Source organism: Pempheris klunzingeri, chromosome 3, assembly GCF_042242105.1.
Source record: "Pempheris klunzingeri isolate RE-2024b chromosome 3, fPemKlu1.hap1, whole genome shotgun sequence".
Classification (NCBI taxonomy): Eukaryota; Metazoa; Chordata; class Actinopteri; order Acropomatiformes; family Pempheridae; genus Pempheris; species Pempheris klunzingeri.
Genome location: NC_092014.1, coordinates 395145 through 412842, shown reverse-complemented (window position 1 = coordinate 412842; position 17698 = coordinate 395145). Strand labels below are relative to the sequence as shown.

The window sequence follows — 17698 nt, the reverse complement described above, 5'->3', positions numbered from 1 at the left end:
CGACCAATCAGAGGACGCTTCTTTACAGACTGATACCGACCAATCAGAGGACGCTTCTTTACAGACTGATACCGACCAATCAGAGGACGCTTCTTTATACAGACTGATACCGACCAATCAGAGGACGCTTCTTTACGCAGACTGATACCGACCAATCAGAGGACGCTTCTTTACAGACTGATACCGACCAATCAGAGGACCCTTCTTTATAGACTGATACCGACCAATCAGAGGACGCTTCTTTATAGACTGATACCGACCAATCAGAGGACGCTTCTTTATAGACTGATACCGACCAATCAGAGGACGCTTCTTTACAGACTGATACCGACCAATCAGAGGACGCTTCTTTACAGACTGATACCGACCAATCAGAGGACGCTTCTTTACACAGATTCTCTCAGTAACTGTTCCAGAGCTTTTCATGATTTGAAATCCTTTAAAATTCGTGTTCGAAGACGAACATTTCAGTTTTTTTTCTCCTCTTTGGCCTCTTTAACTGCCGTGAGCGCTCCGGGTTCATCGGCCTGTGGTTGGAGGTCAGAGGTCGCTCGGGGGTGGAGAGCTGCTGCGTTGGCTGACGTGTCCACACGGTGGGAACTGAAGACGCTCGTTAAACAGAGTCTGTGATATTTTTGTAAGCTGACTGAAGTATTTGATACTGAGCTGGTGTTAAAGAGGCGTTGGTAGCTGTGACGATGCTGTTGTGACGTGTAACTGAAGGTTTTTAATAATCAGCCGCTGCTCTTTGCTTTTCTTAGGTTTTTTTAAATTGTCGCTGAAGTTGTAAAAAGACGAATGTGAAGTGAAGACTGACGAGCGTGAAGCGAGACGTCGGCTGCTGGAGATGAAAAAGGTGTAAAATAAAAATGTGTGTAAATATCCATCGAACTGCACCGTCGTCCTGGGAGACGAACACGACTCAAACAGTCCGTCGGTCCGTTTCATGCTTTTAATTTATTGCTGTGACACTATTTATTTTTACTTTGTTTCCAGGTCGTGTACAGTGGAACATTTGTCCTATTTATGTTACTTGATCAATAAAATTGGCTTCATCTGTCCAGTCGTTCTTCGTCGTCTTTGTGCCGGAGAGGCTGAGATAGGGGAGGCTGGGTCTGTTGTCCCGCTGTTTACTGTCACGAATCGTTCCTCATCTCAAATGGGTTTCCCTTTAACTCTTAAAACTCTTATGGAAAGAAAGCTGTAAGTTGATACAAGTGATACAGTCATAAAAATGATCACTTTATGTGTAATGCACCTTTAAAAACACAGTTTACAAAAGCTTTAAGGATTAAAATCTATTAAAACAAGGAGGAGGAGGGATAAAAGCCGTTAAAAGATGCAAATATAAATACAAATGAAATAATCAGAGTAAGAAAAACAAGAAGTAATAATTAAAAGATGGAACCCAGTACGGAGGAAAAAGACAACACTGGTTTAGAGGAAATCCCTGACCTGATCTCCTTTAGGTTTAAGCTCTTATTTTGAAAGGGTCAGACCCAGACCGGGTTTAAACCTCGTCAGTAAAACGTTGAAACCAGTTCTAAGTGGAGCAGAAAGCAGACGGAGACTAAAGGTGAGACCGAAGAAGAATGTCTCCATGGAGACGAACACCTGAAGTCCAGACGCTTTAAACTGGTTCAGAGTGAAGCCGAACAGGAAGAACCACATCATAGAACACATGATGACCTCAGCACCCCCACCGGGACCTGCTGGGTCTGGACGGGGACCTGCTGGGTCTGGACGGGGACCTGCTGGGTCTGGACGGGGACCTGCTGGGTCTGGACGGGGACCTGCTGGCCTGACAGACTTTATCGTCTCCTAAACACGGATTATGGCCCTTTTGGCTTTCCGTAGAGACTAAACACTCCCTCAGTTATCAGAACCAGAGCGACTGGATCGGGATCACCTGTCTGAGTGATCAAACCGTGACTGGATCGGGATCACCTGTCTGAGTGATCAAACCGTGACTGGATCGGGATCACCTGTCTGAGTGATCAAACTCTCTCTCCTGCTCAGCTCCAGCGGAGGGCGCTCCTCACATCATCACCTGGGGCACTAGAACGTAACCGTAGAAGAAGAAGCAGCAGCTGGATGAACCGTAGAAGAAGAAGCAGCAGCCGCAGCAGCCAGTGAATGAGCTAGCTAGGAGCAGCGCAGCCAGTTAGCCGCTGGCTAAGGTGAAGCTAAAGCTAACGTGATGTCTACAGCCTCTAAAGTGGTCCTGGGAGTTTCTGTGGTTCTGACTCTGAGCACCGTGACTGCTGTTCACCTCAAACAGACCTGGGACAGACAGGTAAACCGGTCCGAACCGAACCGGGCCAACGGCCACACAGCTAACAGCAGCGCTAGCCGTTAGCTAACTGTTAGCTAACTGTTAGCCCGCCGGGTTAACGGACAGTTTTATCATTAAAGTTAAAACAGCACGCACCATTGAAACTTTAACGGGAGTAAAACAAAGAAATCTAAAGAGAAACGGAACAGATTAGCCTGTCTGACTTCCGCTTTTCAAAATAAAGGCCGCAGACAAAGCTGGTTTCTGTCAGTCAGGAGCTCAGGTGAGATCCTTCAGTACGAACACTGCTGCAGGTAAGAACCATGCAGGCAGGTTATAAAGGACTAAAGTACTGTTAGGTCATTTTAATCCATATTAACACGTCATCCTTTATTATTGATTCTGTTGTTTTATTGAACCACAGCTGATAAATGTTTAGTCATGATTCATACAGCAGCGCTTCAGACTGCTCGTTAGGCTTCTATCATGTTTAAATACAGACTCACACTTCAGAATTTAATGTGTTTAGTTGCTTCATAACCAGCGTCCTTGACCTTGTTACCAAACTCAGGCTGTGCTGTGGAACTTTATTTTGAAAGTCAGGCTACTAAAAGGAAGTCATTTGCTGCTCCTCCTCTTCCTCCTTCTCCTCCTCCTCACTGTAAAACAAATGTGTTCATGTTCATTTACAGTTTTTTGAATAAAATACAGACCTAGAGGACGTTAAGAAGGTGTTCGTGAGTGAAACAGCTGTACTTCTTCTGTAGCGCCACCGTCAGGTCGACATGTGAACGAGTCCAATGCTTTGGGTTAAATACCTGCAGAAGTGAAGACGATCACCTGTCTCAGCTGGACCGTGTTTGCTGCTAATTGGCGAATGTTAGCATGCTAACATGCTAAGCTAAGCCGGTGAACAGGGTAAACGTTACACCAGCTAATTGTTAGCACGTTAGCGTGCAGCAGTCAGTGTTTGTGTTTCGTCCTCCAGCGTCTCCACGAAGGAGTCGTCAGAGATCTGGAGCGACTGGAGAGGAAGAAGGAGAACCTGAGGCTGCTGGAGGAGCAGAGGACTCTGACCAGACAGCTGGAGGAGGAGAGGCGCCGCAGAGAGACGGAGCTCCGCCCGCACGACCACTGACACCCGCTCACGGACTCGAGCAGGTGTGTTCCCGTGTTACCAGTTGTTCCAGAGGGCCAGCGATGGACAGCAGCAGCGAGCCACTGGGCGGCGGCGAGGACGAGGCGGCGTGCACGTCGGCCTCGGAGGGCCTGGAGGAGGGGGAGGTGGAGGGGGAGACGCTGCTGATCGTGGAGTCGGAGGATCAGGGTTCGGTGGATCTGTCACATGACCAGAGCGGAGACTCTCTGACCAGCGATGTTGGCGAGGAGGCCGACGGCGGCTGGGCCTGCGAGGACATGTCCTTCTACTGCGACCGCTGCCACAAGTGGGTCCCTGCAGGTGAGACATCCAATCACAGCCTCAGGAGCACCCTGGTCCTGGTCCTGGTCCTGGTCTCGGTTCTTGTTCTGCTTCTGGTCCCCGTGCTGACGGTTCTCTGGCTCTGTTTGTTCCTCAGCTCAGCTTCGCGGCGAACAGCCCAGCTACCTGAAAGGAGACAACTTCTTCAAATTCACCTGCTGCGACTGTTCAGAGGACGGCAAGGAGAGCTTTGAGAGGATGAGGCTCACCTGGCAGCAGGTAACAACCAATCAGAAGACACGAGGGGCGGGTCCCTTTTGTGCTATTACAATTTGCTGCCGGTGAGGCACAGAGGAGCAGAGAGTCCAGGAGGACGACCGTAACAGGTGGTGTTTCCTGTGCCAGGTGGTGATGTTGGCGATGTACAACCTGTCCCTGGAGGGGACGGGCCGGCAGGGATACTTCAGGTGGAAAGAGGACATCTGTGCTTTCATTGGCCGACACTGGAACTTCCTGCTGGGAACAAGGTGACGTCACAAACATCACCTGGTTTGTTGTCTCTGAATTCTCCTGAATGCATCGTCGCTCTGTGTCGACCAATCAGAGACCAGCATGTCGGCCTCTGTTGGGTATTTGTAAACACGTGAGCGTCGTGGTGAGTTAACGGATGATTCGGGTTTATTTGTGTTACTACTAAGAACTGTTAGAGAGTTCAGCCCCCCCGCCTGTGGTCCCGGTGATAGTTCAGGGCGTCCGGTCCAGGTGTTTCACCTTCCGCGTGTCTTTGCAGGAAGAAGACGTCGACGTGGTGGAGCACGGTGGCCGGGTGCCTCTCGGTCGGCAGTCCCACCTTCTTCCGCTCCGGAGCGCAGGAGTTTGGCGAGCCGGGCTGGTGGAAGCTGGTCCAGAACAGACCCCCGACGCTGAGACCAGAGGTGGACAAATCCACCACCAAGGCTAAAGGTACCCCCTCCCCCACCAGGTCACGGTCACTTCAGGCTTCAGTCGGCCCCCGAACTGATATTTTGTCGTCCGTCTGCAGCGTCCAAACCTGCCGTGGACCCGATCATCACCGTGGAGGGTCTGAGGAAGCGCGGAGCCAGAAACCCCGTGGAGAACGCCATGCAGCTGAAGGAAAAACGCTCCCGCACACAAGAGGCCAAAGACATCCGGAGGGCTCAGAAGGAGGCGGTGGGAGGCTACACCGACCGCAGCGCCTCCTCCACGCCGGTCAAACTGGGCGGAGGCCGCGGGGGCGGCGCCGGACGCCGACCCGACCTCGTTCTGGAGAAAGGTGAGGTCATCGATTTCTCCTCCCTCAGCTCTTCAGACAGAACGCCGCTCACCAGCCCGTCGCCGTCACCGTCCCCTGACTTCTCCGCCCCGGGGACGCCGGCGTCTCATTCGGCAACGCCCAGCCTGCTGTCGGAGGCGGACCTCATCCCTGACGCCATGCCTCCACAGGCGCTGTTCCACGGTGAGTCGGCGCCCCCCTCGTCCTCGTGGTTCCTCCTGAGTAGAAGTGAACGTCCGTTGTGAGTGGTTAACATGACGTAAACACTGATGGCGTTTTGTCTCTGCTGCTCCGACCTCCAGACGATGAGGAGATGGAGACGGAGGGGATGATCGACCCGGGGATGGAGTACCTACCTCCTCCCAACGCCAACCTCGCTGCCCGCAAGAAGCTCCGGCCGGCGCCACCGCACATAAAATGTGAAGCAGAGAGCGAGGACGATGAGGGCCGCGAGGACGACTTTGAGGAGCCGGCAAGACGAGGCGAAGGTCCGTCTGTCTCCACGGCGAGGTGTGCTGGTGCCGGAGGGCCCGAGCGGAGGAGGATGACTCATCCTGAGAAAGCAGACGGGGCCGGCGGCGCCGCCCAGAATCCCCGCTTCGCCCCGCTCAGCCTTTACGAGGAGAGGATGCTGCTGCGGCGGCTGGACGCCTGCCCGCTGGCCCTGGCCGTCACCCCGCAGGCCAAACGCCTCCACAGGAAGCTGCTGGTCCGCCAGGCCAAGAGGCAGAGGGGGCTCCCCCTGCTGGACATCGACCGGGCAATCAGCGCTACCCTCAGCCTGGTGGGAGGGATCTACGGCGCCCAGGAGGCGGGGACCCTGATGCGAGGTGGAACCACGGGGAAATACTGCACCAGCAGCCGGGAGCTGCGTATTCTTGATCGTTTTCAGGTAGGAGGACTAGTCCTAGTCCTGGTCTTAACGTGTCGGGTTAGTCTGGTCTAGTCCCCCCCCCAGACGAGGCGTCTCTGCTCCTCCTCTTCCTGCTGTGTTCGTCGGTGAGGACGTAACGGGAAGAATCAGAAGTAATGAGGGATAGAAAATGTGTCTTTTTTTACCCACAATGCACTGCACAGCAGACTGTCAGTGTCTGACATCAGTCACTGAGAAGATCTGACTTCACATAAACACGCCTGTGATGAATGTGGGACACTGATGGGGCGTCTCTGTGTTTGCAGACCAACCTTTCCGGCAGGAGGGGGGTCCAGCAGCACTCGGTGTCCTTCTGGCATCGTCTGATGGGAGCAGAGGGCAGTTTGGACCAGAGCATCAAGAGTCCGTACACCTCCCGCATCCTGAAACCGTACATCAGGTGGAACCTCGGTACTCCAGCAGTCCCACACAAGTGCCGGTGTCCCTCAGGGTCAGTAGTACTGACGGTAGTACCTGTGTCTGTCCCTCAGGAGGGACTATGAGAGCCGTCCGGTGAAGCTCCGCTTGTTGGCAGAGATCAGAGCTCATCCTCACAGGAGCGACCCTGACTGGGTCCCTGAGCCCAGCGCCCCCATCGACTACTGCTACGTCCGCCCCAACCACATCCCCTCCGTCAACGCCATGTGTCACGACAGCTTCTGGCCAGGTAGCGCGCACACACAGACACACACACACACACCTACTAACCTCCAACCACCCCACCCTGAATCAGTGCGACCCCCCCCCCCCCCGCCTCCAGGTGTGGACCTGTCCGAGTGTCTGCAGTACCCGGACTTCAGCGTGGTCGCCCTCTATAAGAAGGTCGTGATCGGCTTTGGGTTCATGGTGCCGGACGTGAAGTACAACGAAGCGTACATCTCCTTCCTGCTGGTGCACCCCGAGTGGAGGAGGGCCGGCATCGGCACCTTCATGATCTACCACCTCATCCAGGTGAGTGTCCACCGGCTGGACCGTCCGTGTGACGACAGCCCCGCCGGGAGGCCAGTTCAGGACGGGGGAGGGTCAGTACAGTAACCCCGGGTCCTCTGTCCGTATCCTGGTCGGTACAGCACGATGGAAAGGATCCCTACAGAGAGAGACAGCCGTTCTATGGCTCTCTGCACACACACCAGACTCCATTCACTAAAACAGGGGTTTTAGAGCTGCTGCTCCACCAGTCAGTGTGTGTTGTGAGTCAGATATTGTGTTGGTGTTCAGATCAACAGTGTTTGTGTGACGCGTGCTGTCGGTGTTTTTCAGACGTGTATGGGGAAGGACGTGACGCTGCACGTGTCGGCCAGTAATCCCGCCATGCTGCTTTATCAGAAGTTTGGCTTCAAAGCTGAGGAGTACATCCTGGACTTCTATGACAAGTATTATCCCGTGGACAGCACCGAGTGCCGGCACGCCTTCTTCCTCCGGCTGAGACGCTGAGGCGATGCCACGCCGACCACCGGTTCTTCCCGTTCAGCTGAACAACAACCCGTCTGTCGGCGTCCTGGATCATGTGACTGTTTTAAATGTCTGACGGACAATAACTCTGAAATGTTGCTCAGATAAATGAAACTCCTGAGAAACCGTCGAACCGAACGTTGTAATGAAGCGTCCGCTGATCAGACTTCTCATTTCCTGTTTCCTCTGAAATAAACCGAGGCGCTACGTTTGTTTCTGGATTAAAAGCTCGACAACATTTACGCTTCTCTTAGTGTCAGTGGGTTCTTATGTTTGAGGGTTTGAGCTTGTGTCGCCCCCTACAGGCAGACAAACGGCAGCATGAACGTTAACAACTTTATTAACAAGGTTTCCACCAGAACACAGACGTCTGAAGGTTTGATCCAGTGAAGAGAATAAAAAGTGAGGACTGAAGGTCTGTTAAAGGAGGATTCTGGTGTTTTTCAGTCTGCCTTTAATCTCACACACTCTTCATCAACGTGATGACTCATCATATCAATTAAAGGGATGGTTCACCATCTTCACATGGTAGGACGGCCCCACTGACGCCACGGCAACTCTGAGCACAGGACGTGTTGCTATGGTGATTGAGCAAAGGACACTCAGTGGTGGAGATCAGAAAAAGGTTAAACTATTCTAACTATTCTATTCTCTGCCTCCTTTTACCGTCCGGCGCTCTGACCTCAGACCAGAACCCGCTCAGACGGCGTCCAGGTTCAGTCTGGGTTTCCCCAGTTTACCCAGCAGGTCCAGTCCGGTCCGAGCAGCCAGCAGAGACGCCACGTCGTTTGAGCCGGAGTTCACCGCCACGTCGTACGCTGTCTGACCGCCGGCGTTCCTCCGCCTCACGCCGGCCTTAGAGCTGGAAGAGGTCATGATGTCATAGTCATGATGTCATAATGGGCAACAAGAGCCAATCAGGAGGAGCCTTTAATGAGTTTTTCTTTTACCTGTTGAACTAAATGAAAAACAAAGCAGGTGTGTGTTCGTACAGGTGAGTCGTACCTGAGCAGCACCTGAGCGCAGCGCAGACCCTCAGAGCCCAGAGCCGCAGCCTCATGCAGAGCCGAGTTCTTCATCCTGAGGAGGAGGAGGAGAGTTCACCTTCATCACATCACATCAGCACAGATACGATACTATAGTACATCATCTATGACATCATATCGCTGACCTACAGCCAGTGAACACCTGGAGCAGACAGGTGAGTGTGATGTCACAGGTCTGAACATAATCACATCAGGCTGCTTCTGGAATCCACTCAGTCTGAAGAGCAGCGCTCGGTTTGTCAGTTCAATCTAATTCTTACAAGTGTTGGAACTGGTCCAGTAGATCACCTCAGCTAGAACTGGTCCAGTAGATCACCTCAGCCAGCAGCCACCAAACGGGCTGCAATGGCTGCAACGTGATCCTTTGGGAGAACTGCACCTGATCACAGTAGGTCCACTAAAAGAGCTTGTTTGATCCACTGACAGGCTCAGAGTGTTATTCTAAGTGTGTGACAGCATCATGGAAAGGATCCCTACAGAGAGAGACCTGGAAGATCCTTTTGGTTTAACCACAAACAGCACACACACCAGACTACATTCACATGTTGTTCTAATGTCAGTTTTTGTGTTTGAAGTCTGGATCTGGTCTCCGGTCTTCTTACGGTCCAGACTGCTGGTCAACGTCGGCTCCTCGCTGCACTAAAACAGGAAGAACGTCACGGTGACCGTTCATCACGGCGACCGCTAGAGCGTGTCGCCCGTCGCCGTCGCAGCAGGAGGGGTCCGCCCCCTGGTGGTCAGTGAGGAAACAAACGGACCAATCAGTGTGAATGAGGTCAGGTGATGAGAAGGAAGCTGCCGATTGGCCGCAGAGGCTCGTACCTGATCCAGGAGCTCCTGGATGACGCTGATCTGACCTCGACCTGGAGCAAGCTCCTTCAGCAGCTGCACGTCCTTCACCTGGAACCAGGAGAACCAATCAGAGAGGAGCTTTCATTTCTGTCTGAACAGGAAGTCAAAGAAGTCTGGATTCACATCGATCCTGAAGAAGGTCTTACCGGAGGTTTGGGGGTCAGCTTTGGTTTAGCAGGTTTCACCCCACCTGTGGGCCCGTCACTTCCTGTTAGACATGTTAAAACAACAGATGAACCCTCAGGCCACGTCACAAACACCTGGTCAGAGTTCTGGTCTGAACCCGAGACCCGACCTCAGGAGGCTGGTGAACATGTTCCTGCAGTACTGACGTTAGCTCTCCAGGCTCCAGCTGGCTGGGTTGCTATTTTATCTGCTAGCTAGCAAGTCACATGATAGCACTGGCTAACTAGCATGATATCAGTTAGCTCACCAGACACAGTGGGCGTTTCTCAATACCAAGTACGCCAAGTCTGGACTCTGAAGTCCGGACTCTGGAGGACGTCACTCTGTATTTGGAACGGCAGCGGACTTGGTGACGTCTCATCTCCTCCAGTTATCGCCACTAAACTACACATTTAGGAGGAAACACTTCTTGGACCGTACTCGGCTCGATGCGGACCTTGAACTGGAGCGGTGAGGCTGAGAGTGACGCCGTTTGACAAGAACACAAGAACGCAGACTGAGAAGCGGCCGTCAGCTCATCTAACCCTGCAGGTACGCCACCGAACTCCCAGAAACACCTGTGTCACCAAAATTGGATCTGATGTCAGTGTGAGCGGATGCAGATTAAGTGTGGACCCGCTCGGACTGGAGTCCAGCTCAGAGCGCCTGTCTGATCGGGTGTGACTCACTGAGGCTGCTGCTGTCGGAGGATCGCTCCATCACGTTGCTCAGAGTCCCGCCTACAGCCGGTCCAACGCCGCCACCTGCCAGACTCACCTGGGAACACACGCACGGTCAGTCCAACACTCCAGTCGGGTGTGAGTTCAGGTGTGTGAGGACTCACCGGTTTTTCTTCCCGTCCTGCCGACACAAAGCTGATGGTCACGCTGACCTCGTGACCGTCTTCCTGAATCACAGCAGAGACCATCTGAAGGAGAGCAGAAAGTCACCTGACACACACGAAGGAATTACAGGTCACCTGACCGGCACCTGGTCGTAACGAGACGACCCTCTGAAACCGGTCCGGTCTGTTAACTGCATTTCCTTTAATACTCCAGGTGTTAATGACACAGGTGTGGCGTACCCGGCCCAGGCGAGGCTCTCCCAGCAGGGCCCTGAAGGGGGCGTTGTTCTGAGCGTAGCTCCTCAGGTGAGCGCACACATGATCCAACTGCTTCCTCCAGTACCCTGAAGACAAGGACGCATCGTGACACAGCTGGACCCCCACCCCTCAGGAGCCCCCCCAGCGCCAGGAGCACCGACCTCGGCCCGGGCTGATGGCGGTCAGCGGTGGTTGGCGGTCTCTGGTCGCCCGCTGCCTGCTGGCTTGTTGCTCCTTCTTCTGCAGCTCGGTGGCTGATGGGTAATAGAGTCCAACAGTCTGCGTGTGCTGCTCTGCGGTGGCTAACTTCTTGTTTGTGGGGTCAAATGAGGGCGTGGCCTGCCAGGTGGCATCATGGGAAGTCGGGGTTGAAGCCTGCTGACACAGAGAGAGCAGCAAGTCATGATTCGCCGTTGAACTGTTTGATCGACATGATGTCGATGACGCGGCGTACCTGGTTGTTGGCGACGCCCCCCGCAGGTCGTGTGATGTCACTGCAGGATGTGGGCGGGGCCGGCGCATCCAGGAAGACTCCGCAGGCTGCACAGTGTACGGCGTACGGGTGCCCGCTAGCTCCACATCGCCAACAGATCACAGAGCTGGCTGCATGAGCGGCCTGCAAATACACACATTACTACATCTCCCATAATGCTCCTCTCTCTGCACCAGCTCACCACAAAGGCAAGGAGAAAGCACTGGCCTCCATCAGGTGTTGTCCAGGTGTGTCCTCACCTTTGAGCCGCACCAGTCACAGTATCTGGCATCACCGTGGTTAATCCGTTTACATCTGGAGCAGGACAACATCCTGACAGGGGGGGCGCTGTCCCCCACACACACCGTCTACAGCAGCACACACACACACACACACACACACACACAAACTGATATCTGTTGTATATCATTTATATATAGTTAACAGCTGATTGACACGTTTTCACTGAAGCTGTGTGTGTGTGTGTGTCTGTGTGTGTGTGTGTGTGTGTGTGTGTGTGTGTGTGTGTGTGTGTGTATGTGTGTGTGTGTGTGTCTGTGTCTGTGTGTGTCTGTGTGTGTGTTACCGGCTGCAGGCGGCTCTCACAAGTCAAACAGCTGGAGATGTGGGCAGGATTTCCACTTCCACAACAAAAACACAGCACATGATCCTACACACACACACACACATGGATAATATACATCATCTCACTTATTACACTTGAAATATTGATTAAAAAATGATTGTCCATGTGTCCATGGCAACCGTCTGTCATGTGATTACACACGTTAACACTTTTATACTCTGGTGTGTGTGTGTGTGTGTGTGTATGTGTGTATGTGTGTATGTATGTGTGTGTGTGTGTGTGTGTGTATGTGTGTGTGCGTGCGCACACCTGCAGTGTGAGGCTGGCCTGTGGGTGTAGTTGTTGCTGGACGGGGGCCTCACAGGTGAAACAGGTGTGAGTGTTGACAGGAACCAAAGTGTTACAAAACACACAGGAGACCATCTGACAACACACACACACACACACACACACACACACACACAGACACACACACACAATAAAAAGTGCATGAAGACCATTTGTTTGTCTGTTTATGACACCTGTTATCTGCTCACCTGTGAGGTAGGGACTGTGTGTGTGTGTGTGTGTGTGTGTGTGTGTGTGTGTGTGTGTGCAGTACCTGTCCTCCCTCAGCAGGTGGCGCTCTGTGTTCAGGTAACACAGGAACTGCAGCTCCACACTGAGAACAGAACCGAGCAAAAGGATCTGAGGGTCTGAAACCCAAACACCGAGCGCACCTGAGGGACAGAACCAGTCACCTGTTAACGTCTCTTCTCTCCCACAGGTGTGAGGACGGCCGTCCACCTGTGGAAGCAGCCCGACCTCAGGTTTTATCCTGTAAACACATTTATTCACAAGAAGATGCAGGAAAAGACACGTCGTCTTTCGACCTGGCCGACCGCCATCTTCTTTTTAAGAGACTCCGCGCTGTTTCCCAGCATGCACTGTGGTGCCTTAATGAGCATCTTCATAACAGAGAGAAATGTGTTCTTGTCCAATCAGGTAAATCAGACAAGTTAACAAAAGGTGTAACTACTTCTGTTCAGCTGTTATTGATAAGCTCCCATTTATTTTCTCTGATTGTTCGATTGTATGCAGATGATATTGTTATATACAAGTCAAAATGCTGGACCTGCCCAACCCAATAACAGGTGAGGGTTACCTGTCAGTCATGATGTCACACAGCTGTATAACTTTTTTTGTTAGTGTTTGTTGACATTTGGCCCTAAAATATTCATGAGACAAAGAGAATAGAACAAATTTAAGCTAACGTGGTTTTTAGAAACCGTCCGTTAGCTGACACGTTAGCATCTCGTTAGCATTCATACCGCAGGAAGTTGGTCTCTTTGTGGATTCGGGACGTCTGCGTGCTGTCCAGCTGCTTCAGCACACCTGGACTCTGACCAACAGGAAACACAACAAAGTAAAAGTTTCAGCACAGTGGAAATGTGTGGCGTTAGTCTGGATGAGTTGGTGTTTAGTATGTTTACCGCAGACCGGGAGCGCTGGGAAGACCTGGTCCCGGCAGTGGCGGTCGGACAGCCCAGTCGGCTGTTCAGAAAACGAGGACCTGATTGAGGCCTTGACTCCCCTCGATTCGTCTTTGGCTCTGAAGACCAACAGGAAGGATGAAGTGAAGTCAGTTTCTTTTGTGCTGCTGCTGCTACATATTTAGTTAGCACTAAGCTAAGCTAAACACGTCCTGGCCCCGACATGTTTCTGCAGGAAGTGATGCCATTTTATTTTGTCTTCTGGTGATTGGTTCAGTCACCTGACCGTACAACACTAGCTATTAATGCTAACAATTTCTAAATGTTAGTTAGCTTAGAGGTTGCTTCTAGGTCCTGGCTCCAGTCAACTAAACCTGTTGGTTGTGTCCGAGAGGAGAACCGGGGAACAGACCTGGAGGCCTCAGCGAGGAACCAGCAGACGATGAGGTTCCTCCAGACGGACGCTGAAACGAAAACCACAGACGGATCAGAGTTCAGGTTCTGTATTCAGAACATTTAGATCCAGAATAACGTGCTACAGGCTCGGTGGGGGGTGATCCTCTGCAGGGGGAGGGAGAACTGGGGCTGATGGGACATGTAGTTGGATTTGGATGTTTGATTACCTGCTGGTCGCTCTGCAGGAAGCTGTCATCGTTCTGCTTCCTGTTGTTTGAATCCACAAGTTCAACGGAGAAAAGCTTCGTCACTGTGGAGCTCTGTCGGCCGTCACTGCAGAGAGACGGACGGACGGACGGAGAGGACTTAAAATCACAGTTTCACCAAGTCTGTGAGAAAATGACCACAAACAGACTGTGAGTGTCGACAGGTGAGCAGTTACCTGGTGACAGCCACGGCTCTGACAGCCACCCGACCCGCAGGCAGCAGGACGGGCTCACCGTACTTCCTGCTGCCGCCGGCTGACCCCCACTGCACCGCCGCAGGCCTCGACCCGTCCAGAGTGTAGAAGATCTGCACGCCAGGAGTGTCTGCAGAGACAGAGACACCTGTCTGTGCACCTGTTACCTGTCTGCGCACCTGTTACCTGTCTGCGCACCTGTTACCTGTCTGCGCACCTGTTACCTGTCTGCGCACCTGTTACCTGTCTGTGCACCTGTTACCTGTCATACTTGTCATACTCCTGTGGATCCTGTGGATCCTGGTCCTGGCCCTGCTGATGTGGTTCTCTGGTTCCTGTGGATCCTGGTCCCGGTCCCGCTGATGTGGTTCTCTGGTTCCTGTGGATCCTGGTCCCGGTTCTGCTGATGTGGTTCCCTGGTTCCTATGGATCCTGGTCCTGGTCCCGCTGATGTGGTTCTCTGGTTCCTGTGGATCCTGGTCCTGGTCCCGCTGATGTGGTTCTCTGGTTCCTATGGATCCTGGTCCTGGTCCTGCTGATGTGGTTCTCTGGTTCCTGTGGATCCTGGTCCCGGTATTGCTGATGTGGTTCTCTGGTTCCTGTAGATCCTGGTCCCAGTTCTGCTGATGTGGTTCCCTGGTTTCTATGGATCCTGGTCCTGGTCCTGCTGATGTGGTTCCCTGGTTCCTGTGGATCCTGGTCCCGGTTCTGCTGATGTGGTTCCCTGGTTCCTATGGATCCTGGTCCTGGTCCTGCTGATGTGGTTCTCTGGTTCCTGTGGATCCTGGTCCCGGTATTGCTGATGTGGTTCTCTGGTTCCTGTAGATCCTGGTCCCAGTTCTGCTGATGTGGTTCCCTGGTTCCTATGGATTCTGGTCCTGGTCCTGCTGATGTGGTTCTCCATCAGCCAATGGATGTGTGTCTGTCCAAGGCTACAGCCTGTCCGTCCTTGGGAGCTGGATCTCTCCTTCACTGTGGTGCTCCTGGAGGTTTCTCTTTTCCCACTGGGTTTTTTGAGTTTTTCCTTCCCGAAGAAGGAGGGTCATAAAGGGCAGGTGATGCCTCGGACTGATCCATCGGACTGATCCATCGGACTGATCCACCGGACTGATCCATCGGACTGATCCACCGGACTGATCCACCGGACTGATCCATCGGACTGATCCACAGGACTGATCCATCGGACTGATCCATCGGACTGATCCACAGGACTGATCCACCGGACTGATCCATCGGACTGATCCACCGGACTGATCCACCGGACTGATCCATCGGACTGATCCACAGGACTGATCCACCGGACTGATCCACCGGACTGATCCACAGGACTGATCCACCGGACTGATCCACCGGACTGATCCATCGGACTGATCCATCGGACTGATCCACCGGACTGATCCACCGGACTGATCCATCGGACTGATCCACAGGACTGATCCACCGGACTGATCCATTGGACTGATCCATCGGACTGATCCACCGGACTGATCCACCGGACTGATCCACCGGACTGATCCATTGGACTGATCCATCGGACTGATCCACCGGACTGATCCACCGGACTGATCCACCGGACTGATCCATTGGACTGATCCATCGGACTGATCCACCGGACTGATCCACCGGACTGATCCACCGGACTGATCCATTGGACTGATCCATCGGACTGATCCACCGGACTGATCCACCGGACTGATCCACCGGACTGATCCATTGGACTGATCCATCGGACTGATCCACCGGACTGATCCACCGGACTGATCCACCGGACTGATCCACCGGACTGATCCATCGGACTGATCCACCGGACTGATCCACCGGACTGATCCATCGGACTGATCCATCGGACTGATCCATCGGACTGATCCACCGGACTGATCCATCGGACTGATCCATCGGACTGATCCACCGGACTGATCCACCGGACTGATCCATCGGACTGATCCATCGGACTGATCCACCGGACTGATCCACCGGACTGATCCATCGGACTGATCCACCGGACTGATCCATCGGACTGATCCACCGGACTGATCCACCGGACTGATCCACCGGACTGATCCATTGTCCTCATCGACTGCTGGACTCTTTATTAGATTGTTTGTTCGCTACACTTCTTGTTTATTTCAGTGAACTTTGTAAAGCACTGTGAGACACTCTGTTGTGATATTGGGCTATACAAATAAAATGAATTGAATTGAATTGAATATTCACCTTTTAGTACACCTGTAAATAACCTGTACAAGTACTTTGAATGTGTACTTCAGCACAGTACTTGAGTACATGTACTTAGTTACTTTCCATCGGTGGGACAGACAGGTGAGTGCTCGTACCTGACTGCAGGGAGACAGGTGTGTCGGTGTCAATGTGGTTCTTGGCTCTGCGTGTCTGCAGGTGGATGATGGGAATGATGAGCGGGGCCGACACCGCTCCTGCTGTCATGACGACGACTGTCTGTCAATCAATCAATCAATCAATCAATCAATCAATCAATCAGCAGAGGTGGAAGAAGCACTCAGATTATTCACTGAAGTAAAAGTAGCAACACGACAATGTCTTACTTATAATAACTAAAAGTCCTGCAGGTAAAATCTGACTGAAGTAGAAGTACAGAAGTAAGTAAAGTAAATTTGTCTCGGCGTTTGTAAAAGTGTTTCACGTCTTGTAAAAATGTTTTCTCAAATGTAAATTTGTCTCAGGACTTGTAAATGTGTTATGGCAATGTAATTTTGTTTTCTGATTTGTAAAAATGTTTTCTAAAATGTAAATTTGTCTCCAGCTTTGTAAAAGTGTTTCTTGTATTGTAAAATTGTTTTGCACCTCCCGGCCACCGTAGCTTCAGCAGATAAACGACTGCAGAGGAGTAAAAGTACAAAGTACCAGAGTGGAGATGAACTAAAGAGTCTTAATGTTTGACTGACTGCTCCTTTAAAGCGAGCTGTTATTTCCACTGTTTTCTCTATGGGGTTTGGAATGGAGGCAGATGGCGGCTGCTCCTCTGACTCTTCCTCCTCTTCTTTGTTTGTGTGAACAAACTGACGGAAACACGTGTCCGTACAAACATGCCTATAAAATAAAAATGAATAAATAAGATGAATAAAGTTCTTACTGCAGATCGAAGCGCCGATCAATCACAACACACGTCCGTTTGTGTGCGGAAGCGTCACCATAGCAACGAGGGGGCAGGGGCGGGGCTGGTACAAAACGGAGCTCCACGAACCGCCCGCTCAAGATGTTAGTTAAATAGTGCAAAGGTTCAGGTTTCATTCAGATGACGTCAGATTAAAGTCCAGTTTGACTTCTGACCGACCACTGACACGACACGAGGACGGTCGGTGTAATGATTCGTTTTATTTTAGTTCTCTGTCTCTTGTCTTGATTTTCTGTCAGGCAGTTTTCAGGACGGCCCCGCCGACAGCTAACTTTTGAGGACCCCGATCTAGCGTGCCTGTCTGACAACATTAGCTAACAGGCTAACTAGCAGGTTAGCAGTCAGCGTAGCTCCGACTGTGGACTGAAGAGCACAGAGTTAAAATGGCAGAAGTCAAAGTGAAGAAGGAGGCGAATCTTTCGGACCCCGCGGAGGTTGAGAGCAGGTCAGTCCGGGGGGGGGGGGGGGGGCGGTGTTCTGGTCCGTAGTGAACTTATTGTGAATCAGGTGTTCAGCCAGCACACCCCGTTCACACCTGAACACCGACTGTTTCTACTGTATCCACAGTTCACACCTTTATGTGTCAAACGTTGTTCCTGGTGTCTTTAAGATATTAAAGAGTCATTCTCACCCCCTCGTGCT

General features: G+C 52.2%; 4 protein-coding genes across 5 annotated transcripts in view; 3 read left to right on the top strand and 1 right to left on the bottom strand.

Annotated features, from left to right (window-relative positions):
* The first annotated feature begins 2136 nt into the window (after positions 1 to 2136).
* pet117 (protein PET117 homolog, mitochondrial) lies at positions 2137 to 3413 on the top strand. Its single transcript, XM_070828139.1, has 2 exons — positions 2137 to 2296; positions 3264 to 3413. Exons 1-2 carry the CDS (start codon positions 2201 to 2203, stop codon positions 3411 to 3413), a joined length of 246 nt encoding a protein of 81 aa, XP_070684240.1. The 5' UTR covers positions 2137 to 2200.
* Positions 3414 to 3475: 62 nt separating this feature from the next.
* On the top strand, positions 3476 to 7735 carry kat14 (lysine acetyltransferase 14). The gene is made up of 10 exons (XM_070828137.1): positions 3476 to 3734; positions 3853 to 3974; positions 4101 to 4222; positions 4486 to 4658; positions 4738 to 5172; positions 5292 to 5881; positions 6169 to 6302; positions 6394 to 6569; positions 6663 to 6853; positions 7163 to 7735. Exons 1-10 carry the CDS (start codon positions 3476 to 3478, stop codon positions 7334 to 7336), a joined length of 2376 nt encoding a protein of 791 aa, XP_070684238.1. The 3' UTR covers positions 7337 to 7735.
* An 86-nt stretch (positions 7736 to 7821) lies between these two features.
* On the bottom strand, positions 7822 to 17056 carry dzank1 (double zinc ribbon and ankyrin repeat domains 1). Its single transcript, XM_070828232.1, has 21 exons — positions 17015 to 17056; positions 16239 to 16359; positions 13888 to 14035; positions 13673 to 13778; positions 13462 to 13513; positions 13050 to 13168; positions 12888 to 12958; positions 12179 to 12296; positions 11887 to 12000; positions 11578 to 11661; positions 11252 to 11359; positions 10974 to 11135; positions 10681 to 10897; positions 10502 to 10605; positions 10262 to 10345; positions 10107 to 10194; positions 9399 to 9460; positions 9223 to 9300; positions 9003 to 9130; positions 8360 to 8434; positions 7822 to 8216 (listed from the first exon to the last, which is right to left on the bottom strand). The coding sequence occupies exons 2-21, from the start codon at positions 16345 to 16347 to the stop codon at positions 8054 to 8056; spliced, it is 2190 nt and encodes a 729-aa protein (XP_070684333.1). The 5' UTR covers positions 16348 to 16359; positions 17015 to 17056; the 3' UTR covers positions 7822 to 8053.
* A 335-nt stretch (positions 17057 to 17391) lies between these two features.
* polr3f (polymerase (RNA) III (DNA directed) polypeptide F) overlaps positions 17392 to 17698 on the top strand; it is a 7628-nt gene continuing 7321 nt past the window's right edge. For both annotated transcript variants that reach the window (XM_070827714.1, XM_070827715.1), the window contains exon 1: positions 17392 to 17501. In XM_070827714.1, the coding sequence (XP_070683815.1) occupies positions 17440 to 17501 (62 nt within the window). In that variant the 5' untranslated portion in view covers positions 17392 to 17439. The remainder of the gene's footprint in view (positions 17502 to 17698) is intronic.